Source organism: Strix uralensis, chromosome 1 (genome assembly GCF_047716275.1).
Source record: "Strix uralensis isolate ZFMK-TIS-50842 chromosome 1, bStrUra1, whole genome shotgun sequence".
In the NCBI taxonomy this organism is placed as follows: Eukaryota; Metazoa; Chordata; class Aves; order Strigiformes; family Strigidae; genus Strix; species Strix uralensis.
In genome coordinates this window covers 116,750,683-116,777,645 of record NC_133972.1, presented here as the reverse complement: position 1 = coordinate 116,777,645, position 26,963 = coordinate 116,750,683, and the positions used below count along the sequence as shown (strand labels likewise).

The 26,963-nt window shown below is 37.6% G+C and overlaps 1 protein-coding gene across 3 annotated transcripts in view; it reads right to left on the bottom strand.

Moving 5' to 3' along the window:
* Nucleotides 1–26,963, bottom strand: part of SPIRE1 (spire type actin nucleation factor 1) — a 134,407-nt gene that overhangs the window by 105,453 nt on the left and 1,991 nt on the right. For all 3 annotated transcript variants that reach the window (XM_074877972.1, XM_074877988.1, XM_074877981.1), the window contains exon 2: nt 15,888–15,922. In XM_074877972.1, the coding sequence (XP_074734073.1) occupies nt 15,888–15,922 (35 nt within the window). The remainder of the gene's footprint in view (nt 1–15,887; nt 15,923–26,963) is intronic.

Below are 26,963 nucleotides of genomic sequence, written 5' to 3'. Positions count from 1 at the left end.
AAAATAGGTCCTCATGTTCTTCAGGAAGAGAAAAACTTCATCGTCCTGAATGAAAATTTGGCAATTTGCTCACTACACTTGTTTCATAACTGATCATGAGACCTACTAACAAACCCGTGTTGTTCATTTTTTAATTAAATGAAGTCTATTGTATTTGGGAATCTCCTGGAAAATACTTGAAATAAAGTCATTGATGGGTTTGTGTGAGAGAACAATAGCCTTCTTAATTCAATACTGTTTATGAAACTAATGCCAATTAGATCCATCAACAGTATCACATAAGCAAGACCTTCCTTTAGAAGAAAGGATACCAACAACTGTTGCAGGAATTACTGAAAACAAACATGCGCACAACTTTCACATCCGCAAATCAGTTTTGGGTATCACACTACTGTGACTCCTGCCCTGGCAGACTCATTTCAGGTAGCGCGAGCCTCTCCAACGCACACATGGGTGCTGTAGCAACAGTATCTTCACCCCGTTCAAACTTTATCCTTCATATGGGCCTCTGACTCTCTTTAAATTGTTTTAGCCAACATCATGGCTCATTCCTTCCAGCCATCTGACCATCCTACGCTCCAGTGACACTCTGTGAGTCAGCCAGTAGTCTGTGCAGCCAGGGCAACGCTGCTGCCTCCTCCCTGAAACCTCCCTGCACCATCTCTGACACCTCATCTCCGTGGGCGAGGTCAGCGTGGGCGTCCCAAGCTATTAAAATATTTCAGGACTCCCGTGTTTCAGGACTCTCTCTCTCCTCTCTGAACCTGGTAAACAACCAAACTTTATTTCCATCAAATACTTGGAGCGGATAATGCAGATGAATAAGTACACAGCTAGTATTCAAGGAGCAATAAAAAGGATTGATTTACACACATGGATTTGGTCTTTTTTTACATAAACTATTTCATTACAGCAACATGAACTAACAAATCACCAAAGTGCTCCAAAAAGCATATGTTTGGACTGGTTTAACAAAATGAGCAGCTAAGAAAACATTACTAGTATCTGGGAAATATATAAAAATCTTTGCTTATCTTGAAGCCTTTTCATTTTAGAACTGAATTCTCTATATAGGCATATATATGAGCAAATATTCTATAACACATGCTGCTTGCTGTTGAGCAGAGGTCCTTCTATGAGAAACAGAAAATAATCTCAGGTATGTAAAGTCTATACAAATAATCACTGGCAAACATGTATCTAAATTTGAGACATCCATGTGGGGGAAAAAAAAAAAAAAAAAAGGATGCATACAACAAAGTGAGAAAGATCTAGGATACACAAAGAGTTCTTAGTTTATGTAGAAACTGTCCAGTCTCATACGTCTGGAAAACATTTCATCACCAGCTTCACTGCAAGTAAGAAGTGATACAATCTAAACCAGAAAATGAAATATATCCAACTGTCTAATGACAATGGTTGCCTAACAGTCTTTTTAAGATCATTCGATTAAATTTGAAACTGGCTGCATTATGGTAATATGTTAGGTATTTTAAATATTAAGTAACAACAAACTTTATGTAACATTAGATTCAGTGATTTGAAGTCTCTTCTAAAACTTGTGATCAGTCACAAGGCTCTATGACTCTTCAGACTACCATTTCACTTAAAGGGAAACTGTTTTTTCCCCCCAGATATTTACATATTCAGAATGAGCACATATCTACTTGCCACAGCTTAACAAAAAGCTACCAAGTCTCACTTTACTTTTTCCATGTGCGACACGCTAATTCCTGATGTTGTTTTACATGTGTGCAAACCAAACAATACAATTCCGCTAACAGGAAACACCAGTGTAGCCCCTATGCCTTCTTTTTCTCTGCTATTTCACCATGACAAAAACCAATATAAATACATACAAACACGTGTATGTGTTTTTGTTTGCTATGCATGATAAAACATGAGCTTTGTATCAGAAAAAAAAAAACAACAAAGAATACCTTAGAACGATTTGCAAAGTTTAAATAAGATCACTCATTGAAGACTGGAGTGAAATCACTAGAATGAAAACCATGTCAACCATTTTCTAAACATACAAGTACAAGGTTATGTGCTGAAAGGACAAAAGTTATATTAAGTTTTACTAAGAACAAAAGGTTTATTACCAGTGATCTGAGTTGCTCAAGATCTGTAACCCAAAGTTTCAGTACAGAAGGGCACTAGAGTTTGGAAAGTTTATTTCTAGCTTTAACAGTACTCTGAGAAGAAGCTCATGCCTTTGGTCTTTCATGTTGTGCTGCCATATCAATGCTGTGCTCTAAGCACTAACCTCCATGCCCTCAGTATTTCTCAACCTGCAATTCAAAACAAATGCTAGTAGATTAAATAGAAGACAGAAAGAATATACCCATACCTGTGGATTACATTTTCAAGTAACTACAGGTACTGCTAAGAACTTCTTTTTTCTGTGTTTGGGTTGTCATCTGCATATGTGTTCTTCACAATGAGAGTGGCAAAACAGGGGAGTAGATTTCCCAGAGAGGTTATGGGATCTCTGACCTTGGATGAAATCAGAACTTGACTGGACAAAGTCTTTATCAACCCCATTTAACTTGAGGTTAGCATTGTCTTCAGCATGCAGATCATCTGGTCCACCCCAGATGACCAGAAATCCCTTCTAACTATGTTATTCTACGAATCAATCGCATTGTAAGTTTGGCCAATTTCAAGCCCTGTCTTGCACGTTTACATTAAAGAGCAGATCACAGAGGCCTTCGTACATGGGAGGATCCAGAATCCAGCACAGTCCTTAGTAAACAGCATTGTTGCCAGAGTTTTCAGCAACGCCACGCAGCTTAATGAAGTTACAGAACTCCTGGTGGCCATGCCGAACAAGTCAGTGCTGGAAACCTTCCCAACATCAACTCCAATGCAGCTAAGACTCTGATAAAATAAAATCGAAATCAACAAAGCCAGGATGACCACAGCTAATATAAATCAGTCTTGGCACAACACATTAGCCATGTCAAAAGGATTTGAATAGGGATGGCCAACTCCCACAGTGGAGACAAAAATCTGAGAGACACTGTGAAGGACTTAGACCTGTGAATGTTAAAAGACTATTTTTCACATTCAGAGCAAGTAATAAAGCTCATAAAACTTTGTGCATCCAGAAGGAAAACAGAAGTTAATTGTCTATATAGGAACACTGGCATAGGATCTTCAATGTCTCCTCAGAAACAACGCTGTGGTTAACAGGAAGACCAACTTCATAGAAAGACTAGCAAATATGTTGCCAAAGGTAAAAATTCAATAGGATGTTGTATCGTTCAGTGTCTCATGATATAGGAAATAGGTTGTTTAGCATCTTATGCCCCAACTGTGTTCTCTGCAGGCTGCAAAAGGACAGCGCTTGGTTTTTTTTGACCTGGAAGACATCCTTAAGTCAGTCACTGTAATGGATGAAGCTGAAGAAATTAGAGACATTATGTAGTAATTACATGTCTAAAATGGACTGCAGCAGCATGAGTTATTTCTCCACCTCAGTGTCATGAGGACGCAGGTGCCATGCAGCAGGAGTCATGGAGGTCAGATGCCAAGGACATACAATAGACAGAAGGTATTAATTGGGACATCGCCTCCGTAAGAGTCAACCATACATTCAGGATCCTCTCCCCCTGTAGCTGCAGGTGTCATGAAAGAGTGAAATGGCAGCAGTTGCTATGCTTAGGGCAGTCCGAATTTAGCAGAACTTGTGGCTGAGGACAATCATTTGCTGTATCCATTTGTATCTGTTCCTTTTGCTCAGTTTTTTTGCTCAGGATACCCTCATGAGATCTGCAGGTGAAATCCTGCACTAGGATGCTGAGGACTCCTGCAATTTGTAGCCCCTAGGGCCATGGCAAAAGTGGGTTGAGCCAGGGACAACAGTGAAATTAGCCTGGAACATCAATGGGGCCAACATGGTCTAAAAAGCCACCCGTCACCTTTACAAGGAGGGATTCTGCAGATACGGGCTTTTCCCCCCCTCTCTTTGTGGGACTTGAAACCACTGACAACTCTGTGCTTACTGGATCTGTCCAGAGCAGCAGAGATACTCAGAGCATGACTGGATGACAAGAAGTATGCTTTGAGGAGGCTGTTTTCAGGAGGTAGATTGCTGTCTACCAGCAATTTAAAGAAAAGCAGAAAAAAAGGCAGGCTGGGATCTTCATTCACTGAGGAGCTAAAGAGGTCTGGCACTAAGAGGTGACAGGCAAAGTAATTAGAAAATAATTATTTTAAGGGAGAAAGGGATGCAAAAGAGTAGAAGTGAGTCAAGATCATTCCAACAGAATGAATCATAAAAACATACACTCAGAAAAGAACACGTCCACAATACGCAGTTCCTGTTGCCCTGGGTGATTCAGAAGGACAGACAAGCTCTTAACTAGATCTTCGGCACATCACAGGGATCCACAACGGAGCAGCTTGGGCGAGTACTGTAAAGATCTCTGATCGTGTATGTCTGTGGTGTACAATAACCCAGGTCCTGAATAAACATGGGAACTATCACTGAGAGATGAAGTATCATTTCTCATCCAAATTTATGTATCACTGCAAATGTAATTGCACATGTAGTTGCTTTGCATATAGGATTGGGACTATAAAAACATAATTTTTGAGGAAAACAATAAATACTCTGTTAGTTTCTGTATAACTGATGTTAGGGCTTTTTATTTTGAAGTCTAACAATTCTCAGTTTCACTGCATCAAAGCCACAGAGGTTATAACTACCATAATGCCTGAAGCAGCTGATGTTCTTTGTTCCTGTAGCCATTAAAGAGGGAAAAAGCACAGCAATCAACACTTTTCTGTCTTCTATTCAGAAACCTTTTTGAAAATTTGCTTTCACAGTCACTTTATAAAATCTGTAATAGGCTATGTCAAACAAAAACCCCAGTGTCGCATAAATTCAGCCACCTTTGGTGAACAGTATCTTTTAGTTATACACAACAAAAATACAAGTACAATTGTCCATTAATCCATAACATCCACGTTTCCATGCCAAAATAGGAAATGCAAGACTCTGTGTGTGTGTTTATCTGCTGCAGTGCCTGTCTGGTAAGAACCATCTATCTAGATACCCACATAGATGTAAGATTGAAGAACCAAGATCTTCATACATATACAAGTTGTCTTTTTCAAAAACAAAAGGATGAGCCACTGACAGGAAAGTGCCTGGAATCTCATTAATTTGACACTTTGTGTTTCCATATGACATTTGAAATGCTAGAAGAATACCAAAATGCTGTGCTGCACTGTAAATCCACACTGAGGTTCAAGCTTGTTGTAATGATTATATCCTTGTTCATGAAACATCTGCTGAAAAATGATACCAGTCCTCTGAAGCAGATGTTGTGAAATTAAATTCTATTTTTAGGACCACTAGGTTGCTCACTTCTAACAGATCTTTTTTCTTCAAGTTCTCTGTCCTACTACTTATTACTAGAGTATTACCAAACTGTGAAGATAAACATTATTTCATCCATATTTTAATGACAATACGCGTCATTTGTTTCACTGCCTTCCAAATGCTGCAGTAAAGAAAGATTTCCTTATTCTGTTTTAGTTTTTTTAGTTATTAGTTTTTTACACTTATTTCCCTTTCACTTACTATTAACATAGTTTCCCTTTTCTCATGCCTAAATGACTCTTACTTCAAATCCCCCCAAGGTTGCTCTTTTCTTCTACGAAGCTATTAATTTTAATTTTCCCAAACATTCTACATCAGTTTTGAAATGCTTTCTCTGTTTGAAACATATACAGGAAATTTAGGGGTAAGTTAGTCTTCTGTGTAGGAACAAAGCTCAGTCTATATGCTGCCAGCAAGTGAACAATAGCAAGTAAAGTCTGCTTTTGTAATAGCATGGCAACATCTACATGTATGACCCTGAAAGATAAGAGATTTATTTTGAAAGAGAATGGGCTACTACTTCTAAAGAATTTTAAAGTATTTAAGAAATATACACAGAAAAAAAGGGATAGCCTAGCCTGCAAGTAAATTCCTAGTATCTTGATAAATGTCTCTCAAGGGAATTGGTATTTTCTTGTCAGTAAAGTTACAGGCTTGTTATTTTGGATAGTATTTAAAATCTGAAGAAAGATTTTTGGTTTTGTGACCAAAGTTTAAATAATCTAGATTCTATGCTGGATCCACCATGCAGCCCACATGTCACACTGGGCAATTTGCCTGATGTCTTCAAACTTATTTTTCTTTCTCTAAAATGAGAACAGCATTTATGTTCTCCCACCAAACATTCATCTTGCCTACTTTAGTGTCCATATAATTAAGTCACTGAGGCAACTCATAGAACCTCAAGTTCATCACACACTTCATTTACTGCTGGTCTGGGTTTTAAGCTGTGAAATCTGCTACTGTATTTCCATATATAACTAGCCTAAAAAGACACAGCAATCAACTGGAGGATCTCAGAGTTGCAAGCAGAAAATACTCCAGAAAGCTGGGTGTCCAGGGATTAAAAACACCTTAACTTTTAAACAAGCATTTGCCTTGTGTAAGAGAATGAACTACTCTAAACTGAAAAACAATTTTGCTATTATCCCTCTAAGTTTAAAGTGGTAACATTCTCTCCATCACAGCGGCATTATTTTCTCCCTTTCTCTCATTTTTCAGAATAACTTTTTATTTAACATCCAGTAATGAGTCTGAAACATGAAAACCAAATTGTGTTCCCAATACATTTTCCTAGTGTCAATGCTTTAAATGTTACAGGCATAAACATGCAGCTGACTCTCCATGAGCATGCAGTGTTACTGTTCAAATGTCCTTTAGACTGTGCAATAAAAGCACCAGACTCTGCATAAAGAAAGCCAGGCTCAGCACTAGCTCTGTCTACCAGATCTGAATAAAAAGCTAACTAAGAGCTGACAAAAGTGAAGGCAAAATCTTGAAGAAAGTGTATTACAGTAAGAAGTTTGTTAAATAAAATCATAGCAGAAGTTCTCAAGCACATTAAGTTGGACAGCAAAAGACAAAAGTATTATTAAAAAGTAATGCTGTATGTTCTGAACACATTCTGGCCAAGAATTGAGAACATTATTTCTGTTAGTGTACAAACAGATAAAAAGAGAAAGAAGAAGGGAGAAAAGAACTATTTTCTGCATACCTTACTAGTTGTCGGTTTAAAGCCAACTCCAATAGCAAATAATACAAAGAGCTATAAAAACAAGAGCAGCCATTTGGAAAATAAGGCAAAAAGGTGGCCAAGGACCAGAGGCCACAATTACTTCACTGTTTTCATGCAGTTTCAACTGTATTTATTTTCTCCATGCCCAGCTAAAATAAAACATTTCTGTAAGACCTAGGAATTGCATGGAGCTTTCATTCCAAGAATAAAAGTGAAATACTCAAATATTCAAACAGAAGCAAAACAAATGCTCAGAAAACCAAATGTAATCTGACATGCTACAAAATATAATCAAAGTACTAATTCACAGTCACCAAATGGTGAAGGACTTAGAAATACATAGTTTAGAAGAATACACACACATTTTTCTCATCTATGTTCTCTGAAACATTTGTAAGAGCTTTGCTCCAAAGCAAACAGAACACACAGCGCAAGGAATGACACATCTTCCTAAATGAAGAGACCAGATGGAGCAACTTATTTACTTTGCAGTGAGTGTCTGCTCCAGACCTACAATAGTAGGAAGAAGACAGTCTGAATGTGCAAGCCAGAGGGGAAGAGAAAAGGAACATATAACAACCCCAAAACTATGATGCAGCCAGAGGAGGGTCTTTCAAAAAACTTTGAAGAACTATTTTACATCATTGCCACGAAAGGAGTAGGTGGCAGGCAGTTTGCATTAGCCAAAGCAACCCAGCAAAAAAACACACAAAGCCTGAATTATCATCTTGGCAACAGAGAAGAGAGGGGTGCTTTAGCAGACGGCAATTAAGGATTTGGCAAGCATCTGGAGGAAAGGAAAGAGTGTGAGTCAAAGATAACGCTAATATCACAAGTCCAGATAACAGAGAAAGATAAAGACACAATGAGAAATACATAGCAGAGGAATAATGAATTCAGGTAGCAGTACAACATCTACTAGGACCAACAGAAGAAACAAGCAGAAGTGCAGGGAGCTGTGAAAGAACACATTTGGAGCAGAGAGTCATCTCTGTAATGTTGAGAGTCATCAAATGTTGAGTGGAGGCAGTAACACACACCCACAAAAGCAGATGATTAACTTTTTGGTTAGGGAGAAACAGAAATAGAGGAAGTTAATGAATGAACTATAAAAGATTTTGAAAGAAAACAGGAGAGGGAGGCTTGGAAGTAAAGGTACAATACAGATGAGAAACGGTGACTGGAGACTCAGACAAGGGTGTTTCAGGGTTAGGAACAAATACATGGAAGAGAAAAACTGTCAGTTTAACAGAATATCCCCACCTACCTAAAGGAAGCAGGAGTTAATCTACTAAGTGTGAACAGCTTGCCTTGTCCTAGTTAATTATTTAACCCTCACTTCTTGCTGAGGGTGAAGTACTAAAAGCTTTACAGGTGCTTCATAATTACTACTGGTTAATAGAAGAAGGGGACATGATGAAATACACATTTAGAATTCAGTCACCCCTTTGTTTTATCTGTATGTTTAATTTACCTTCTGTATTTCCTTTTGGTAAATATAAGTACTTTACTTCACATGCCACAGCACACAGCAACACTAAATGATAATCGAAGAGTTCAGCACTGAACATCTTCTAGAGTCCTTCCTTCACACCGTTAAGGAGAGATCTTGGAGCTTGCTTTGTTTTCTCATGATTGACATTACAAACATGTAAGTGGCAGACAAAATTAAACAGTTTAAGATGAAAATGTTCACACTGGTAGGTCATGGGGAGCACAGAAACTTAGCAATTGCTAAAAAGTTCACTTCGGAACAAAAGCTCAAATGAGTTGCACTGTGTCAAGTCAAACAAAAGAAAAGTACACTAAGAAAGAAAACTAACAAAAACTCCTTTTTGCCTCAGTGAGCCCCAAGACTGATTCAGTATCCTCTCTGCCAAAGAAAGCACACAGTGCTGCACACTCTCATGACTCGACTGCAAATCTTGCTTTAACATCTCAACTTCTCAGGTCAAGTGATTTAGATGAAAAAGCTACATGTTAGTGTTCATGTGATGAAAAACATTTAGTCATAGAACTGGGAAAAAAAAAAATTATCTGAGCATGTATTAACCAAAACCTAGGAACTAACATAAAAACCCACATTATTTTCAACAGTTTGTTTTCCACTGATCTCACTGTATGCTAAAATAAGCCTTATGATTTTTGAATGCTCAGAGACAGTGTTACTGGGAATTTCTGAACTGGCCACCATGACCTGCCCTGTTATTAACCAACTGAAAATGAGTATCTGACTAAAATTCCAGTTAAGTTTACTCTTAGTATTTTCCTGAGTAGCCTTTGGAAATCCTGCGAGGGGATACCATATTTCTCCTCCCTTCTGTTGCAGTAACTGAAGCTTCTGCATGTTCACAACCAGAGGACAGCAGCTCTTCTTGCTCCCAGGACAGAAACAAGATAGCAGAAGGCTGCAAGAGAAATTAAAAGCTAAACAAAGATTAACTACACTGTCTACTCGTTCATAAAAATTCTACATGTTCATCTGCATTAGGTCAGCTAAAGCTGCATTTAAAAAAAGCCCTTCATAATGTTATTTTCCCAAGTATAAGTTGCTGGGGGTTCTACACATGTAAAGTGGCTAACTAGAATTTTGTATGATAAAATACGATCTACATCATACAAGAATGGTTTAGATGAACTAGATCAATATTTCTAGACACATTCAAAGCAGGAATGTTAGAATGACTCAGTGTTAATATAAGTTATCACCAAAAAGAGGAGCACAGGTGTCATTAAACAAAGTAGGTGGGAGCATTCTGGATTTGACTCATTCATAAATAACTATGTCTCTCACTTTAAATCTCTTCACATTTTGAAAATAAACTTACTGATAGCATTATTTTCACCTTCCAATCCTTGCCTCATTTTCTTTCTGGCTAAATTTAAAACAACATTTACTTTGAAATTATAAATTGGGAAGACAGTACCTGGTAACTGAACTGCTGAAGTGAAATTGTTTGGCTTTCTTGAGTTCCTGTTTTCTTTGACCACTGACCAAATTCAAAACTGATAAACAAGCAATTAGGTTATCTTAGCTATGTTACAATTAGCCTAATCCAGTAATGCTATAGTTGAAATAATGCTGCTTAGATATTCAAGGGCCTTTATGTTAAGAGTCGGAGAGCTACTAAATCCAGCCACCCAGAAATAAGAAAAATTAAACCTCAATTAGGAACACATACACACAAAAATGTCTATTTGAGCAATTTTCTCTCTTAAGGTGATTTAATAATCTAATAGGACCATAACATTAAAAAAAAAAAGTTTGTTCTTCATAAAACATCACTAATACCCACTTCAGTCAGAGGAAGTTACTCATGTTCTGCAGCAAGATAACTATGATATCAAAAGTAGTACATCTGGAAGGAAAAATGCAGTACAAAATGAATGCAATATATATTCAGATACTTAATCAGCTCAAAGTGCTCCTTGCTCTCCTAAAAAAGTATGTAGTAAAGTCCGATTTCACTTGGTTTCCCAAAAATCAAACCACCCACTGAACTGATTCAGTACTCCCATCTTCATCACTGCAAGTGTAAATGCTATGTGGGTTGAAGTGGTGCAGGGGAAGAATGGCTGTAAAAGGAAACCTTCAGAGATTCAGCTTCTTTATGTGCTTTTCATCTGACATTTAATCTACATTTTATGTAGTTTATTCTTATCACCTGTAAATCTTCTGCATACTTTTTACATGATGGATGTTGGACTTCTGAGTGAATAGAGATATTCAAGAATAGAAGATTTGGGTTGGTTTTTGTCCCCCAGAGATCAAAAAGCCAACACTATCAGGTCAAACTTACCACTGAAACTGAACTTACTGAACTCCATGGTTGTATTTTACCTCAGTTTCAGAATTGCCCTAGGCAAAATCCACCAAGAAATAACAAAGAGCTCTCTCCATGCAATTGCCTGAACCACCATTACATCAGATTTCTATTCATCCCCAGAAAGCATACTCCTTGTCTGGATTATGTTTTTACTGTTAACTATTTGGTACTTAGCAAAGAGGCAGGAAAACACAGCATCTCTAACAGAAAACTAGCAGACTTCATAGAAAAACGATGTCATATCATCTCAGAAGCCTCTGAGGGATATAGCAGACCGGAAATGTAGTTATAACTTTTGTTGCTTAAAATTTATTTGCAATAACAAGCAAAAAAGAAAAAAGTATGAAACATAGCATTCTCATCTCATATGGATACTCTAAACTTTTATTATATACAACAACAAAGGACCATACAACAACAAAGTACAACATACAAAGAGCCATTAAATTGTAGGCATGCAAACAATATCTAAAGCTTAATTTTTCCCTGCAGTTTGAATGACCGATCTTTTGGTCTGAACAGACAGGTAAACATGTCCACTGGCACTGTTCTACTAAAAAGCCAGCACCTTATAGCTACTTAATACGATCAATCAGTACATATGATAGCTACCATAGAGAGAATAGCATGCCATTGATATGATAGGTATTCATATAGAAAAGGTTCTGCAAAAACTGAAGACCTGTACAAGTTACCTTATTCTCCCAACACTCTGATATCCCTTTCAGAGTCACATAAACTATATTTGCAAACTTTCACATTTAATATCGTGAAAAAACTGGGTAATTCTGTAGTTACCACAGGGTAACTATATAGGGAATATTTTTGTGCTTTAAGATTTAAAAAAACAAAACAAAAAAACATCAAAAAACCACTACTACCACCTAACTTAATGTTCCATGCTCTGTTATTTGTGCATTTCACAGGCAAAATGTTCCCCAGGGGGACCAAAGTTAAGCAAGACCTAGTTTTCCACCAGCCATTACCTGAAACTGTCAGAAGACCAAGGCTAAAATCTGCCTCTGGACTCTTCCCCAACTGATTGAAAGGTTTACCAGTGGCATCACTGGAATGAAGATTTCATCATAAATCCTGTGTGACTTTAGGGCGCGTAGATTATTAAGGGCATGTTGTACTACATGGCAAAATTGCAAAGCCTTTCTTTACAAGGAACAGTTGAATTCTCTTAGACTCTGGACAGATGGCAGGATTTGACTATCACTGAATCAGCTTAGTCAAATACATTATTAGTTCTCCGGCCCAATATTCACTGTGTATTCCTAATGAAATTGCTGAATGAAAAGGGCGATGCGCCAACCTTATAACAAGTAAACAACAGAAAAACATTTTCTTCCAAGATCAACCTCCTCCTGATGTGCTGTAAATGCTTATGGAAATTACAAAAAGCAAAGCTTCTCTTTAAAAAGCAGCCCATCACAAAACACAAAAGATCAAAACCTGAATTCTACCTCTTTGTGTGTTTATTATTTAATCAAGTGTCTGTTAAGCTGCTTCTTTGTGACTATGAAATAATTCAGGAAAATCAGGAGGTCAGACTGACTGCCACAGAACCACTACATCAGTGAACAAGCATAATGGGCTTTCAGGTATCTAAAATAACAGGTCCCTAAAAGGCTGGACATGCAGCTTCTCTGTGAGATAATTCCATCAGCATGGGATGAGCGCTTCACTTACCAGAACTGGCACATAATGCCCAAGCACGACTTGATGCTCACAAGAAAAGATGCATGATTCTACTTTGATTTCTAGAAGGCAATCCTGAGTTCATGTTAGTTCTCTTAACAGCACAAGAAATCAAAAGCTTTGATAGAATTACCAGGTTTGTAACCAACCATTCACACAGAATTTTATTTTTTCAATGCATAATCAAAACAACTTATTTTGATAGAAGTCCACTCAGTTATATTTTACTATTTCTCATAAAAACATTTTCGCCTGTCCTCCGTGTGCTGACAATTCTTCTCCCTTGTCACCATTAGGTTAATGCTCAGGAAGTAGAATGAAGTGATTATCATTGTGCATGACAAAGATTGTTTGCTGCAGCAATTACCCCTCAAGCAGAATGTTACTTTTGTTTACACTCAACAGGGATAAAAAAATGAATCCTCGATATTAGTATATGCTAAATACACATATTTTACACAGCTTGAATTCTGAGCAGGTGACACACTTTAATGTAGGTGTGGCATTATTTTTAATGCAAAATTATGACACCTCTTTTGAAATTCTAACATCCTGTGCTATTAAATACATGCTCTCATTTTCATCAGCATGACAGAGGTAGTTGATTTTGTTTGCATCTATACAGTGAACTAACAAGTATATTCCTCTTTATACCAAAGTGAGCACAGTATTCTTATAACCTATATATATTTATCTCCCTAAATTTTTAACTGAAATATAGTCAATATTTCAAGTTCCCAATGAAAAGGTAAAAAAAAAGCAATTTTAGCTCCATAGACAAGTATTATAATTTTCACTGTATGTTAAGATTTTTAATAATTAGAGATACATATAACTGATAGCTCATGAATAGAATTTGCATACAGAGCACACGAAGTCTCCCTTCAACTGCAGAAAAAACATTTCTACAGTTGATTCCTTTTGTGATTTGACATGAGCTGAATGGTGTTGAACAATTTATTCACCATTGTTCAGGACAGGCTATTTAATTAATTTTTGACTTCTCAACAAATGGGAGAGGTTGCACCTATCTTTATATTAGCATACATACCGGTTAACTGCATTAATCATGCACAACAGGCTTGTGCTCAGTTAGGTGGGTCTTTTCAAATACACAGCAATTAAACTCTCCTACATATGAATCACTTAGTATTCACAGAATACTTTCAATATGGAGTACTAAATGTTTACAAATGAGGCTGGCATATTTTATATAATCTTCACCACCTTGGTTGAGACGCCTAAGGAGCGCTATTATTATGTGTACGTAACAGAGTCATAGACAGATGCAGATTAAATAAGATCACCTTATTCCTTACTCCCATCTTCCCATTATGGCTATGGCATCTAGACTCTGAACTTGACACAGCACTCACACTGCTCGCTTGAAATAAATGGTGTATCAATTCAGGATAGTTTACATGTTTTGCAAAAATGTTATGATTGTTATTAGTTTCAACTTTCACACAAATTCTAAGACATTCAATCAGGCCACACTCTTTTCCACAGGAGTCGAAAAAGTGACACAGGCTGTCTCTGCTGAATTCCTAGTTCTGAAAAACACAAACATCATCAACTCTAAGTCCAAAGCTGCAGCCCCAAAGGAATTTTGAAGGAGGAAAAAGCCACTAACTCCTTCACAGCCTCCTTCAAAATGACAATTATAAACAGAAGAGTCAATGGTCATTGTGCTGCTTATTAGAGACAATTTAAAATGAAGCCTCTGTCTCCTAGGAAATTCTAATCTGCTTTTCTTTCCAACTATCAACAAAAAAATATTTTTAAAAGATCAAAAGTAAAAAACTCTTTTCCCAGGGAAGATGAAGTACAACATATCCAACTGACTCTCACTAGACATTTTCATTTGAAACAAAAGGACTTTTAACTTTCCCAAAATGAAGTATTTTACATTTTGTTAAAAATATTTTAACAGGGTTTTATCATTATCTGTATTTTTAGTGTTGGGGCCTTTCATCACCTTCCATTAAAAAATGCAAAGCAAAACTGTAAACAATATTTAGTATGCAAAGCAAATGACACACTAAATTATCATTTGTAAATAAGGTATTAGATTTATGAACTGAGATTTTACGAATGCTGATACAAAACCAGGATGCATTTGCTTAAACTGAACCACAGGAAGAAACAAAATGTGCCTACTTCCAATTTCTGTACTTACATCAGTTAGGAATTACTCCTTACACTGTATCCTGCTGAAAGGACGTTTCCTTTCTTTATTAAGACTTGCAAAAATCTGGATGGCCTTAGCATCATACCATTTGTAGTTCAATTAGCTGGCCTTTCATTTTGTCGTTAAACCAGACATTTTCATGAACAGTTTATCCATGTATAAACCATTCAGTAACAGCAGTTTGTCACCTTCATATATATTATTGATGAGAAAACAGACAACCCACCAATTAAGATGCATGCGCTTGCCCCATCTCCAGGCTCAGCCCGAGGTACTGATGGAACACTTGAAGTAAAAACTCAGTTTTACATTTCAAAGAAGGTTCAAAGGCAGTGAGAAAAGACTGCCCTGCAAAGGACACTAAAATTGTATTTATTGCTGGAAAAGTTTTTTTAAGGAGTAGACCGTATTATTTACTCTGTATGATAATAAAAATGGTATCATATATAATGAAAATTATATACATCTTGTTCAGCAAGACATTCTACTTAGTTTTCCTTTCAGTCTTGGATTAAATCTACAAATCTACAAAATGATAGTTTGAACATTCTTAGAACATTAGTCACAGCTTAGTATCAAAGATACACAAATAATGGTCAAGATATAAATCAAGCAGATTAACAGGATTTGTGTTCAGGATTTTTTCATTCCACAACCTACTAGTCCTTTCTAAAGTAAGTATAACAAGGGAACTTATCCAACAGAAATTATCTAAAATAAAATATTCTGCTGCAAACATATTTTAAAGAAATTAACATCAAATGAGATTACATTGTCTGCATAAGGTATCTCTAACCTTGTTTCTGGAAAACTACATGGCCTTTCTTTCCTCTCTTTCTGAACATAAGACTAAATATCCTATGTTAAGATACATTCATGCAGCTGTTAATGAAAGTCATAAACACAACAGACATTTCAAGATACAACTTCGCAATGATAAGTCCACATTTATAAATGCACCACATTTACATTATAAGTTCATGAAAAATTGCTGAGCTAAATCAGAACTAGCAGAGAGCACAAAATACTTCTTACCTCCATTTCTGTGCAGTGTAAACGGCTCGATTTATCTGTAATATGAAAAAAAAGTTTTCAGAATAAGTAAAAGACTATGGACAAATAAAAGTAAAAGCTTGAGTAACTTTTTTGAGTAATTGCCACATATTCTTTGCCTTACTTTAAATCATACATTTCAATAATACTTCCATTATATATGCATCACAGAATTAACAACAAGAAGGCCCTGCCCTTTTTATTTGGATCCTTCACAATACTCCTTTTTAAAAAGATGTGTCTTTAATGCCGGGCTTCATTATTTAAATTGTATGGCTGATGCTTGGCCATAGAGAGAACATGAAAACATGCTGGCTTAAATTAAGTAGCAGCAAATAATTATTTCAAGAGAAAAAACAACATTAATTCAAAAACCAGGGAAAAGCTACTGTTTCATCTGATACTTCTGGGATATCAAAGAGTTCAGAAACAACATGACGCTCAAGCAAATTAAAGTTGAAGCATTACTGTAATATTTTTGTAAGTCCCTCTTGTTAATTTCTGCATTTCCTCCAAGTTCAGAAACATCAGTCTGGAATTTATATAATACAGAAAAATTCAGTTTCTGAATTGTTTCATCAAATTGAAATCTCAATTTTCTCAAAGACAAAACACTTTGGTGTAAGTGGTTTGACAGCTTACAAAAAATAAGACTGAAATTTCACAGCATATTAGGAAGGTACCATTTCACTAAAAGCAGCAAGCTTATCATTTCATATTCATAATTCATATCAAAGTAGGGTGAAGTAATTCTGACAGGATGATATTCTGTTGGAAAAAGATATTCAAGAAAGTCAAGTATTCCACAGAAGTATATCCATTTCAAAGGGGGACTACCCAGAACTTTAATTTCAAAACACACAGATACTGAATTTTACTCTTTTCGTCTTGGCTTTTTAGCTGCATTTCACCCGCACTGCTAGTTTAAAATTTACGACTTTGGGCCTAATGGCACTCACCCTAGGCAACGTGTGACACAATTCTGAGTCCCCACGTACTCAAAAACTAGAACAGCACATGTTCGCTTGACTGTGCATACACTAAGAGTGTATGTTACAGGTAACAGTTGCTGAACATCACCCAGTGTGGTGAAAGGATTTACTGCAATAGTTTGGAAAAGCCCGCAATTTGTAGCCATAACTGGAAGGACTGTTTTATCAGATTGCCTGGCAAGTCCAAGGAAGTTCAACCAACTGGTTAGCATAATGTCTGCACAGAGGATTGATCATGCTGACTTCATATGTTAAATCTGAATGGCATGCAAAACCATTGGCACTAAGGAAGACTCACCTGCACAGAAAAAAGATTAATTTTTCATATTGAACTGGTCACCTTCCCTTTGAAGCTAAAGGTTAAACACATTTTGAATGAATAGAGAACATCGACCTAACAGTTAAAGCTGTTTACCTTCAGTCTGAACTGTTGCCAATGCAAGCTGAATGCTTAGCACTGGTGTCTGACTTCAAAGTGAAGAACAGAAGACTGACTTAAAAAGGTAGCTTTTGCATCACATATCTTCCTTTCAAAAGGACTCATGATTCTGGCTGATTCACTTCAAGATCCACATAAGGGGTTTTTTTGTGTTTAAAATGGTAACATTAATGTGATTGCTATAAATAATAAATGGAAGAAATTTACTGAGAAAATTTTTAAATACTCCTACAATTATTAGCAGATTTATTAATATTAGGGGCTATTTCTGGGAAACTCAAGTGACAGATGACCAAACCAATGTATCTCCATGATACAGGATGATACTAGACTAATTCAAAGAAATGTAGTCAAGATGGGGGAAAAAAGGGTGCTGCCTTTTTTGGAAAAAAATGTACTATTTTTTTTTAATGACTACTTCAGAAAAAAGTAGTAATTTTAAACCTGTAATGATGCAATGGCATACAGAAGGCCAGCAATGTTTGCAACCACTGACAATTTAAAATATCTTGACTTGCATCTCCTATGGTCTAATGGAACAGGAGTCAAACTGTCTATTAGATCCTCTCAGTGGCACAGACACAAAGTACTCATTGTTACACCTCACAGCAATGCTGAGATCCTACGAAGATCCTTTTAATAGAAGTCCTAAACAAGTCCTGAAGCACGAAAACAAATAAATCGGCCCAGACCAAAATAAGTAAGGCAAAATTTGGATTTCTAAAAGGAATAGCTAGAAGCTTATCTCACAAGCCCCTTTGATAGATCTTCCTTCAGAAACTTCCATGAAAGCTGTTCTTCAAGGAAAAGCACTCACTCCGGAAACTTTCCTTATTTCATTTACGGTACTATCAAAATCTACTACTGCTGTCAGAGCAAATCATAATTCAATTTTTGTTTTGTTATAAAAATACAGGGAACATTTTAAACTGGATTATTTATTCCCACTCATACCAGCATTTTAAAAAACAATACTACTGTCATGATTCCACATGCTGGGGAAGGAAGGTGGAATGGTAAGTAGTTTAAGTCTCACACCAGCTCAAATGCACCGCAGACAGTATTCCAGACAGGTGCAAAGTACTAATTGACTTACAACATTTTAATATATACTGCATTATGGTAATTATTAACCATACCATTCCATACACCTCTGTACCTTGAGTCCACTTAGCAGATTTCCCTGAGCTGTTGGCACTGACTTATGGACCCCCTTCATCAGGAATTTCCTACACTTCTGAAGAGGCCAGCATTAACAGTATTGACCCAAGAAACATGCACTCTACTTGCATCTATCAAGCCTGAAATGAATTCGCTTTTGTATGGCCTATGCAAGCCAGTCTACTTATACTGGCTGGAAGCAGAAATTTCTCTTCTCTTCAGCTGACATGACTGAAAAAGCAGAATCTCTTAAATGTAGCCTAAGGGTCACACTTTCTGCATTTGACTGGGAGAAAAAAAGAACATCCCTGTAAGAAGTAATAGAATATTACTGCAAGCAGTATTAAGTGCTTATCTGGTAAATAGGTGAACACTTGTAAAATTATTTCAGCTTCTGCTTCTTAACATAGATGCAGACTGCTCCAGACTTCACAACCATTCAACTAGATCCTAATCTGTGCAGCATTTTCACCACTCTTACTGCCAAAAAAGATTCAACAGTATTTTTCCATGACAGTTTTCAAATAGTGATTAATGCATTCAGTTACTAGTAAATAGCATAACTTTAACTGTGAAGTTAACTTCAATTTACAAACAAGCTACACTCTGGAAGATTATATGATTTTTTCACTCAGACTGTTGAAATGCAAAAAATGAACAGTTTTTGCAAGGAAAGAGCCTTAAATTGGAGGTCTCCTGTATCTCTGAAAACAGTCCTCAAAGAGACATATTTGCCAACAAAAAAAAAAAAAAAAGAAACCCCAAACCATCCAAACCATCACATTCATTTTCCATTCCTCAAAATTTCTATTTGAAAATTATTCTTATTTCAAACCCTCAACAGGAGGAGTCCTGCCAAACTTTCATCAGGCATTAGGGCACACTGTCTCATACCTCAAGGCAGGAGCTTCAGGCTGCTATTTAGACTGGAAAAAATAATTCTTTTCACAAAATCTCCCAGAATGCTGTTAAAAAGAGACTATACTCAATTTATCTATAGCCTGTGCTTCACTGAAGCACTATTTCCCTGCCTTCTAAGGATTAACAGGTCACAGTTAGAAAGGGTCTTCATAGATTTAAAAAAAAATAGCAAGCATATTATGTACTGCTGCCAACAGTAAGAAGCACACATTTAAGACCGAATTTTAAAGGCAAAATAGAAGCATGTTGAAATGGACTGACACAGGATATTTGTAAGAAAATATGCAGGATGTGCAAGACCATTTGCACTCCGCTATCCAACAGAAAATTAAGCTACAGAGTTGATGTTAGTGATGTGACACCACAATCTCACAGCCACTGTTTCAGCTGTAACCAGCTGCTCTAACAGCCCTGCAGCTGAGAGCCTCAGAGCATCTTCCTAGCCTTCCTCTAGTGGCTCAGATTCCTCTGCATAGATCCAAAAGTATGTGCCTCAAGACAACTTCTTGCAGAGCTGATATTATTAGCACTTGATTTTTCAGGCAACAGTGTAGCTGATGTACACATTAGCAACAAACCTGAAACTCACTTTGTCTTAAAGACTAATATTCTAATTCAATGCCACAGCCCATTTCTGCAGGTTTTGTGTGAAATCAAGCTGGTATTTCCATGATAGCAGAATTCAAGTTGCCTTCAGAAAAGACAGCCACTGCCCCTAGGTACTGGAGGACAGTGGAAGAAGGTGACCGAAGAAGGAACACAAAAGCTAATCAAAGGAAAGGGAGCAAGGGAGAACGCAGGAGTCACTAACTCAAGATCCTTAAATTGAACAGTCTTTAGACAGGCCCCCAAATTAACGGTAAATTGAATTTTATTTGCTTTCTAGCTTTTCAAGGGGCACTGTAGCTACAATAGTAAGCTTTTCCCTGCCCTTAAGAGAATGAGGAGCTCCTTTTAAGAAAAGAAATAGTAAAAAAGTTTAGACTCGCATTTAATCGTCTGATTGCAGGAATTGGAGCATGAGTTACCAAATCTGACAAGATCGTCAATACAAAAGTCAAGATTAGGACCAATAAAAGGAAAGGAAAAGAATGCAGAAAGCAAAGGTGACCAAGCAACTTAAGGAAAAGAGATGAATATGCAAAGAACAGGATTTATAATTAAATGAAGGGGAAAATATTGATGTAGCAGGAGTGAACCAGACTTCTGACAGAGGACAGATATTACAAGATAAACAGAGAAGGACAGAGAAATCTTGCATAATAAAAAGAAACAGAAAAAAGCGAAAACTACAAAGACAAATTAGGTAAAGTATAGCTTAGGAGTAAGAGACATCAGGCTGCAGGGAAGAAGGTCAAGAGCAGCAAGAACACAAGGAAGTGGAAGGAAGCAGACTGGATTAGGAGAGGTAATCGGAGACCTATCAGAGCAGTGAGCATAGAGACCCATGTTTTTAAGTAAAACACTTAGGCTTTGAGGATCATCATAGCCTTCCTTTAAACTGTGTAATTAGAAGGCAACAACAAATGGAATGAGTTTTTACAGCTTGTGGCTTTTTGGATCTGATTAATGATTTCTCTATCAGCCTACAGCTGATGATTTAGAAATGGCATGCCTCATTTTTCCAGAGGAAAAAGGAAAGAGAAAGAAATTTGTAAGAAGAAACAAGAAAAATTCTTAGAGAGGTTACTAGACCAAAGGCAGCCAGAACTTTCCTTCCCCATGTCAACCTTTTTTCCAGCCAGAACTTTCCTTCCCTGCATCAACTTTTTTTCATGCCTTCATCCTTCTCCTTGCAACATTTCACTGAAGTCACTCCTCATTTTGTACAGTCATAAGCCATCCTCTTGTACATTGCACAAAGAAAAGGTATTGACTAATAGGTCTTCAGTGTTAATACCCAGTTAAATTCTGTAATAAAAATTATTTTAAAAAAATCTTTAATTCCAAATTAACAAATACATACTACCTCAGTGCTACCTTCTAAGATATAATTGAATGGTCACTCTTTGTCTTGTCCCATTTCTACTCTGCACAAGAAAACTAGCTGTGGTCACCGTACAATTCTTTCTATGTTCTGCTGCTCAACCTCTTTAGCAAACCTGTAAGTTTACCTAGGGATCACATCAATTTTTGTTAGTCTAAGATAAATACTGTGGTAGATACACATCTCCCAGTGCTACCGAGCTCTATTTGTAGCTGCCAGTCTCTTCTGCAGATGTTTAAGTACAGATACTACATTCACTTTCCTCTGGCCTGTCCAGTTATCAACCCTTCCCAGAAAGGGTGAATTTGCAGAGTTCACTTGTCTCAATTTTCAACTTTTTTTAAAAGTTCTGTCACTCTAATCATATTCTAATTTTTTCCAGGACCTATCCGCATGCCTGCTCATTCAACAAGTATGTGTGCTTGTGGCAGAATTCTGACCCCATTGAAGTCATCGGTAGTTTCTGCCATCATGTTTGATGGATCCAGAGTTTCAAGCAGTTTACAGTTTTTTTAAACTGGTAACACAGCACTGTTGGATCTGTTAAGAACTTTCACCAGCTGTTAATAAACTCTCTCAAGTAGATGAAAACATAGTTCTCTTAATTCTTCTCTACCTCAGCTATGTCTCTGCAGTCTTGTATTTACACTGTACAAACTGACTCATCTCCTTTTGTTCCTCTTAAATTGATCAGTAATAAAATTCAGTAACATAGCTGTGCGTGTCATGCTAACTAACTTAAGGTTTTATCAGGAATAGAACAATATTTGTTTTGTCTCCTTACCAGATCCAGTGCTGTAATGTGATAAATTAACTCAGAAACAAAGAGTGAACACTCTCCAGTTTCCTTTTAACAGGTATTATGAAAAAGCTTCCCCACTTTTATAAAGATATGTTCATTGCCAGCGTGGATCCAGGATATTATGTACTTTTAATCCTCTTGTCACCTGCAACATACCTACCACACAATTGGCAAATGCAGTCACTCACACTCGGGCCATGAGGGTCATTTTCACTGCCTGTCGCTCTGATCACATCGTGCTCTCTGAATCGTCCTGTTAAAGGTGTGCACTCTCTCTCTGTCACATCATACACTGCTACCGTCTTCATTTTCAAAGCCCTTCTCATGCTACCCGAGTCCTACCCATCACCTCTCACTGGGTACTGTGGAGCAAACTGTCACCTCCAGCCAGCCCCTGAAGTTGCACTCCATTACCATTACTTTTTTTTTTTTTTTAAAAAAAAAAAAAAAAAAAGAAGTACCTTTGTGCTTTCTCCAGTCATGCCCCATAGGGACATCACATTAACTCTCTGCAACATCATGGCAGATGTCTCATTTTTCACCCTACTCTTCGATCACCATTAACAATGACAACTACAATTCCACTTTCCATTTCTACAACAACATTTTTTCTGCACTAGTCAAGAAAACCTCCATTAAATTACACATGTGTTATCTTTTAAGTTGTTATGAACATCAGGGGCCCAAAACTCCTTAAAGTTCTTTGCTCTTAAGTTTCATTTAGGAACAAAGGCAGATTTCAGACAACACCAAATTACTCTTTATTCCTTCACTGCCTACTTACCATCTTCAACATTTCTGCATACAAATATAGGTAACCAAGGTCACCTACCACTGTTGGCAACTTCCTTACATTTCTTTTGTGCAGGCATTTGGAATATGCTGCCTTTTTTTTTTTTTTAGCCAAAGACATTATTTTGTTATGTTGGGATCTTTTCTTTGCTTATTTTGCCCTCCCCCACCAGAGCTGTCTACAATAGGGTCCCTAGCCATCTGCCTACATTCACAGAGAGCCCACGTAACCCCCAATGCGCAGGATGCATCAGCATAAGCCATGACTGGAAGCCTTCCAGTTCACCCTTAAGTACTGGGAACCACACTGATGGCAGCAAGCCTAGCATAAATAAGGCCTAAGCTTTCTCTCTTCCACAGATCAGCAGAGCAAGCGAGCAGAGATAAAGTATCAACTCACTGAGGCTCCTCTCTGCTGTCTAGTGCCATTTTCTTCCTATCTTGATTTCCAACATTAACGTATCTGTATAGATCTATATAAATAGATATCTATCTATCTTAAAAGCCTTGCAGGAAAAGGGAAGGCTCAATACATCAAACCTTACTATTTCTAAATACAGATGTTTCTGAATACCCTTGAACAAAATCTGAATTCAGAGCATGATTAAGTCTTAATTCTAGAGGTACTATTTATTTTAGCAGTATTCATAGCAACCCTTGTTTTGAAATTTAAACAGCACACAAGACTACTCCCATCCATTATCTTTCAAAAGGGTCAACAAAATTACAAGCAAAGAGTCAGTACATTCATTTTCCTCTAAAAATCCTGCATATTTTTTCTCAGTGCTCCACAAAAGACTGACAGATGAGAATGTCTTGATGCACACAAGCTAAATTTGCATTTATTCATCCTATATTTCTCCAAGCTGCCTTCCAATACCTGGGCACACAAGGGTGTAAGAAGGACATGGAAGTCATTAAAACCGCCAAGACAACGTAAGCTATTCCTCTCCAGTGTGTCTCACCCTGAGCCCTCTAAGTACCGTGAAAGCCACCGCACAGTCAACTTTTCTGTGATCTTTTTGATTCAAAGCCAGAATACTCCATGCATTATGCCCTCCCGCTGAACACCTGGCATATTTCCAAGCGAAAAAATCTGCATAGTGCTTGCTTCTGATAAAACCAGCAGTAATTTCCCTCTGTGCTTTCTCCTCTAGGGCTAGAGGACAGGGAAAAAGAAGGGCCATCGACACTACCTGCAGAGGCACGCTCTCAGGTGGGAGAGGGAAGGCTGAAGAGCGCTGCATGCACACCAGCCCTCAACAGCCAATGGCTGGAAGTCAGCATGGTTTGGTTTTCCAAATACCCACCTTTGCTCCTTCCCAAGATCCTCATGACTGTTCTTCTTTAGGAGCTCAGTGCAATGTCCAAAATCAGTGGCTGCCTTTGCTAAGTCAGGGATCTGGCACTAACAAAACATGTGGGGAGAACTCTCGGTTTTCCAAGCCTGCTCATCCCCAAAATTGTCCTGCGGGAAGGAAGGGGCACAGCTGGCACGCTGAGAAGCAAGAACCCCTTACCTAGCTCACAGTGACAACACGACCCCAATGAAACAGCCTCCTGTGCCCTATGGCATCCTGCTGCCACTAAATACTGGGCACGAGGTCAACTGCTGCTCTTGTGGGTTTCCTACTCCTGTATCTATCACTTTGTTATTGCTTCAAGTTTATAAAAACGCTTATAAGTTCTGTTCCACAAGAGAGCTTGGAGGAGTCAAACCACATGTTTACACCAAATGTTTTCGCTTATTCAGAAGTTATTTTTGATTGCATCTGGCACTTTACTAGATGCCACCATTAGCTCATTTCATACAAAATGCAAGTAACAAAGAGACAGCTAAACCACCCATTAGGTGAAATACATTCTACATTGTATCTCCAATTTCATCGTGGGTACGTCTAAGCAACCCACATTTCTGTGGTATTTAGATGTCAGACAGTTACAATGATTCATAACTGAGGTGACCACAGTGAGCTCTTCATTTTTTGTATATTCATGTTTATTTCTTACTCACTTCAGTTCTGTCAAAATGATAAGGTTTGCACCACGCCGTGAAAACATCACTTCGTGAGCGTCGCTAAAGCAAACTCTGTGACACAGCTGCGTTTGCTCCTGACTTTGTCCAAGCCCCATTGACAGGCATGAGTGATCACATCGTTCTTTGCAATCCTGAACAAAGCCCGAATGTTCGCTACCCAAAGACACCATTCTTCCGGGACTCTTTTATTTGCCCTCACAGGATTCTGTTGTTTACAAAAATAGAAACTAACAGCCAATATTTGTTCCTGTGAATTACCCAAACCTATGCACCAACGTACAGCTATACGTTTTTTATGTATCACTAGAACAAAATAGCTTTACAGCTCGGGGCATTAACCCGCAGAACCCCTCTTGCTCTAACAGACCTCCTGACACAGGCACTTAAACCTAAGTTGTCTGAAATACAAAGGCAGGAAAACAATTAGCAGGAATCCTTCCCGATGCTCCTCTTGCCAGGGATTCAGGTAATATCAATGCTTACATGAAAATGAATAACTGAGTGACATTTTCATTCTTTTTACTTTTATTTAGCCAAAACCTTGCTGATTTTTTTTTTTTTAAACATGATAACCAAATATTAATAGACCACATAGATAAAACTGGAAAGATCTAAGAATCAGTCTCTGGTTTTGGTTAAGGACAGGGATTCAAGTCCAAGGTTGTTTTTTTGCCCCGGTACCAGTGAAACTCATCTTTGTTTCCTATCTCAAGGACATTTTCTTCAATTTCTAGGTATTTTTACTTGGAATGTCAAGTATTGCGCATTAACCAGAAAACTGCTTTGGAGAAGTACCATTCAGTTTCTACATAATCAGTACTTCTCTTTAAGACAACCTTAATTTGTATCTCAAGAGTAAAATTAATGTGGCCAGACAGCTTCAGGGCCTATGCTACGATGTACTGCTCCTCAAGTAATAGCACCAGGGCAATGGTTCTTCTCTCATTGCTACTAAGCAGAATACATGAGCCTAAGAATAAATACCCAATTCAAGAGGCTCAGGCTGAAATTGGCTCAGAAAGCTCATTAATCATCCCCTAAGGACACCACAGCGAGCAATAAGGAAAAGAACTGGGACAGTTCAAAAGATACCAAAGAGAAGCAAGGCCACTGTCAACTCTTCAATATTCAGTATAGTGAATTACCAACATTCACTGCATCACACACACACGATATCTTCCAGGAAAAGCCTGTTACGGGTTCCACAAACCAAAGAAGAACAAAAGCCAGCTGACTAGGACCACCTTTGTTTCATGTTGTTGAGTGTTAACTCCCACGAACACACAAATCCTTTGTGAAAGCTTGAAGGCTGAGCAATGGCCTGTACCGAAGAAGTCTATTCAAAGTTCGGGAGATGAGGAAGACCAGGGACAGGGAGAGGACCCCAGGAGGAACACTGTCTCCTTTCAAATCCAGGCACCTACCAGCCTACACCTGATGCAAAAGAGGGATCACTGAGTATGGTTTAGGAATGGACATCTGACAGAAATCTTCCCTCCTCCCCTCTTCTGTTATGTACACTGGAGAGGGTAGTCTCCCTGGGTTATCTCCCCCATCATGCTTTCCTGGGAGGTCTTGGCAAACTGAGTATCTTTTTACATATATATATCTATATATATACACACATACACACTAAGATTTTCAAGAAATAAGCACATGTATGTGGTGTTAACTGATCTACAACATAATACATACAATAATAAGGTTAAAAAAAAAGGCAAGAAAAAAAATAGTGTAGGGCTGGAAGATAAAAAAAAGTCTCATCTATCCAAAGATTTAAATGCAGTATCAACATACACAGGTTAGCACATGTTAACTAAAACATTTTAAAAGATTAATGCAGATGTGGAATGCAGCTTTAGCATAAACTAAACATGCTGGATGTCAGTGAGGGGCCTGACCTTTATATCCAGATACATCCAACAC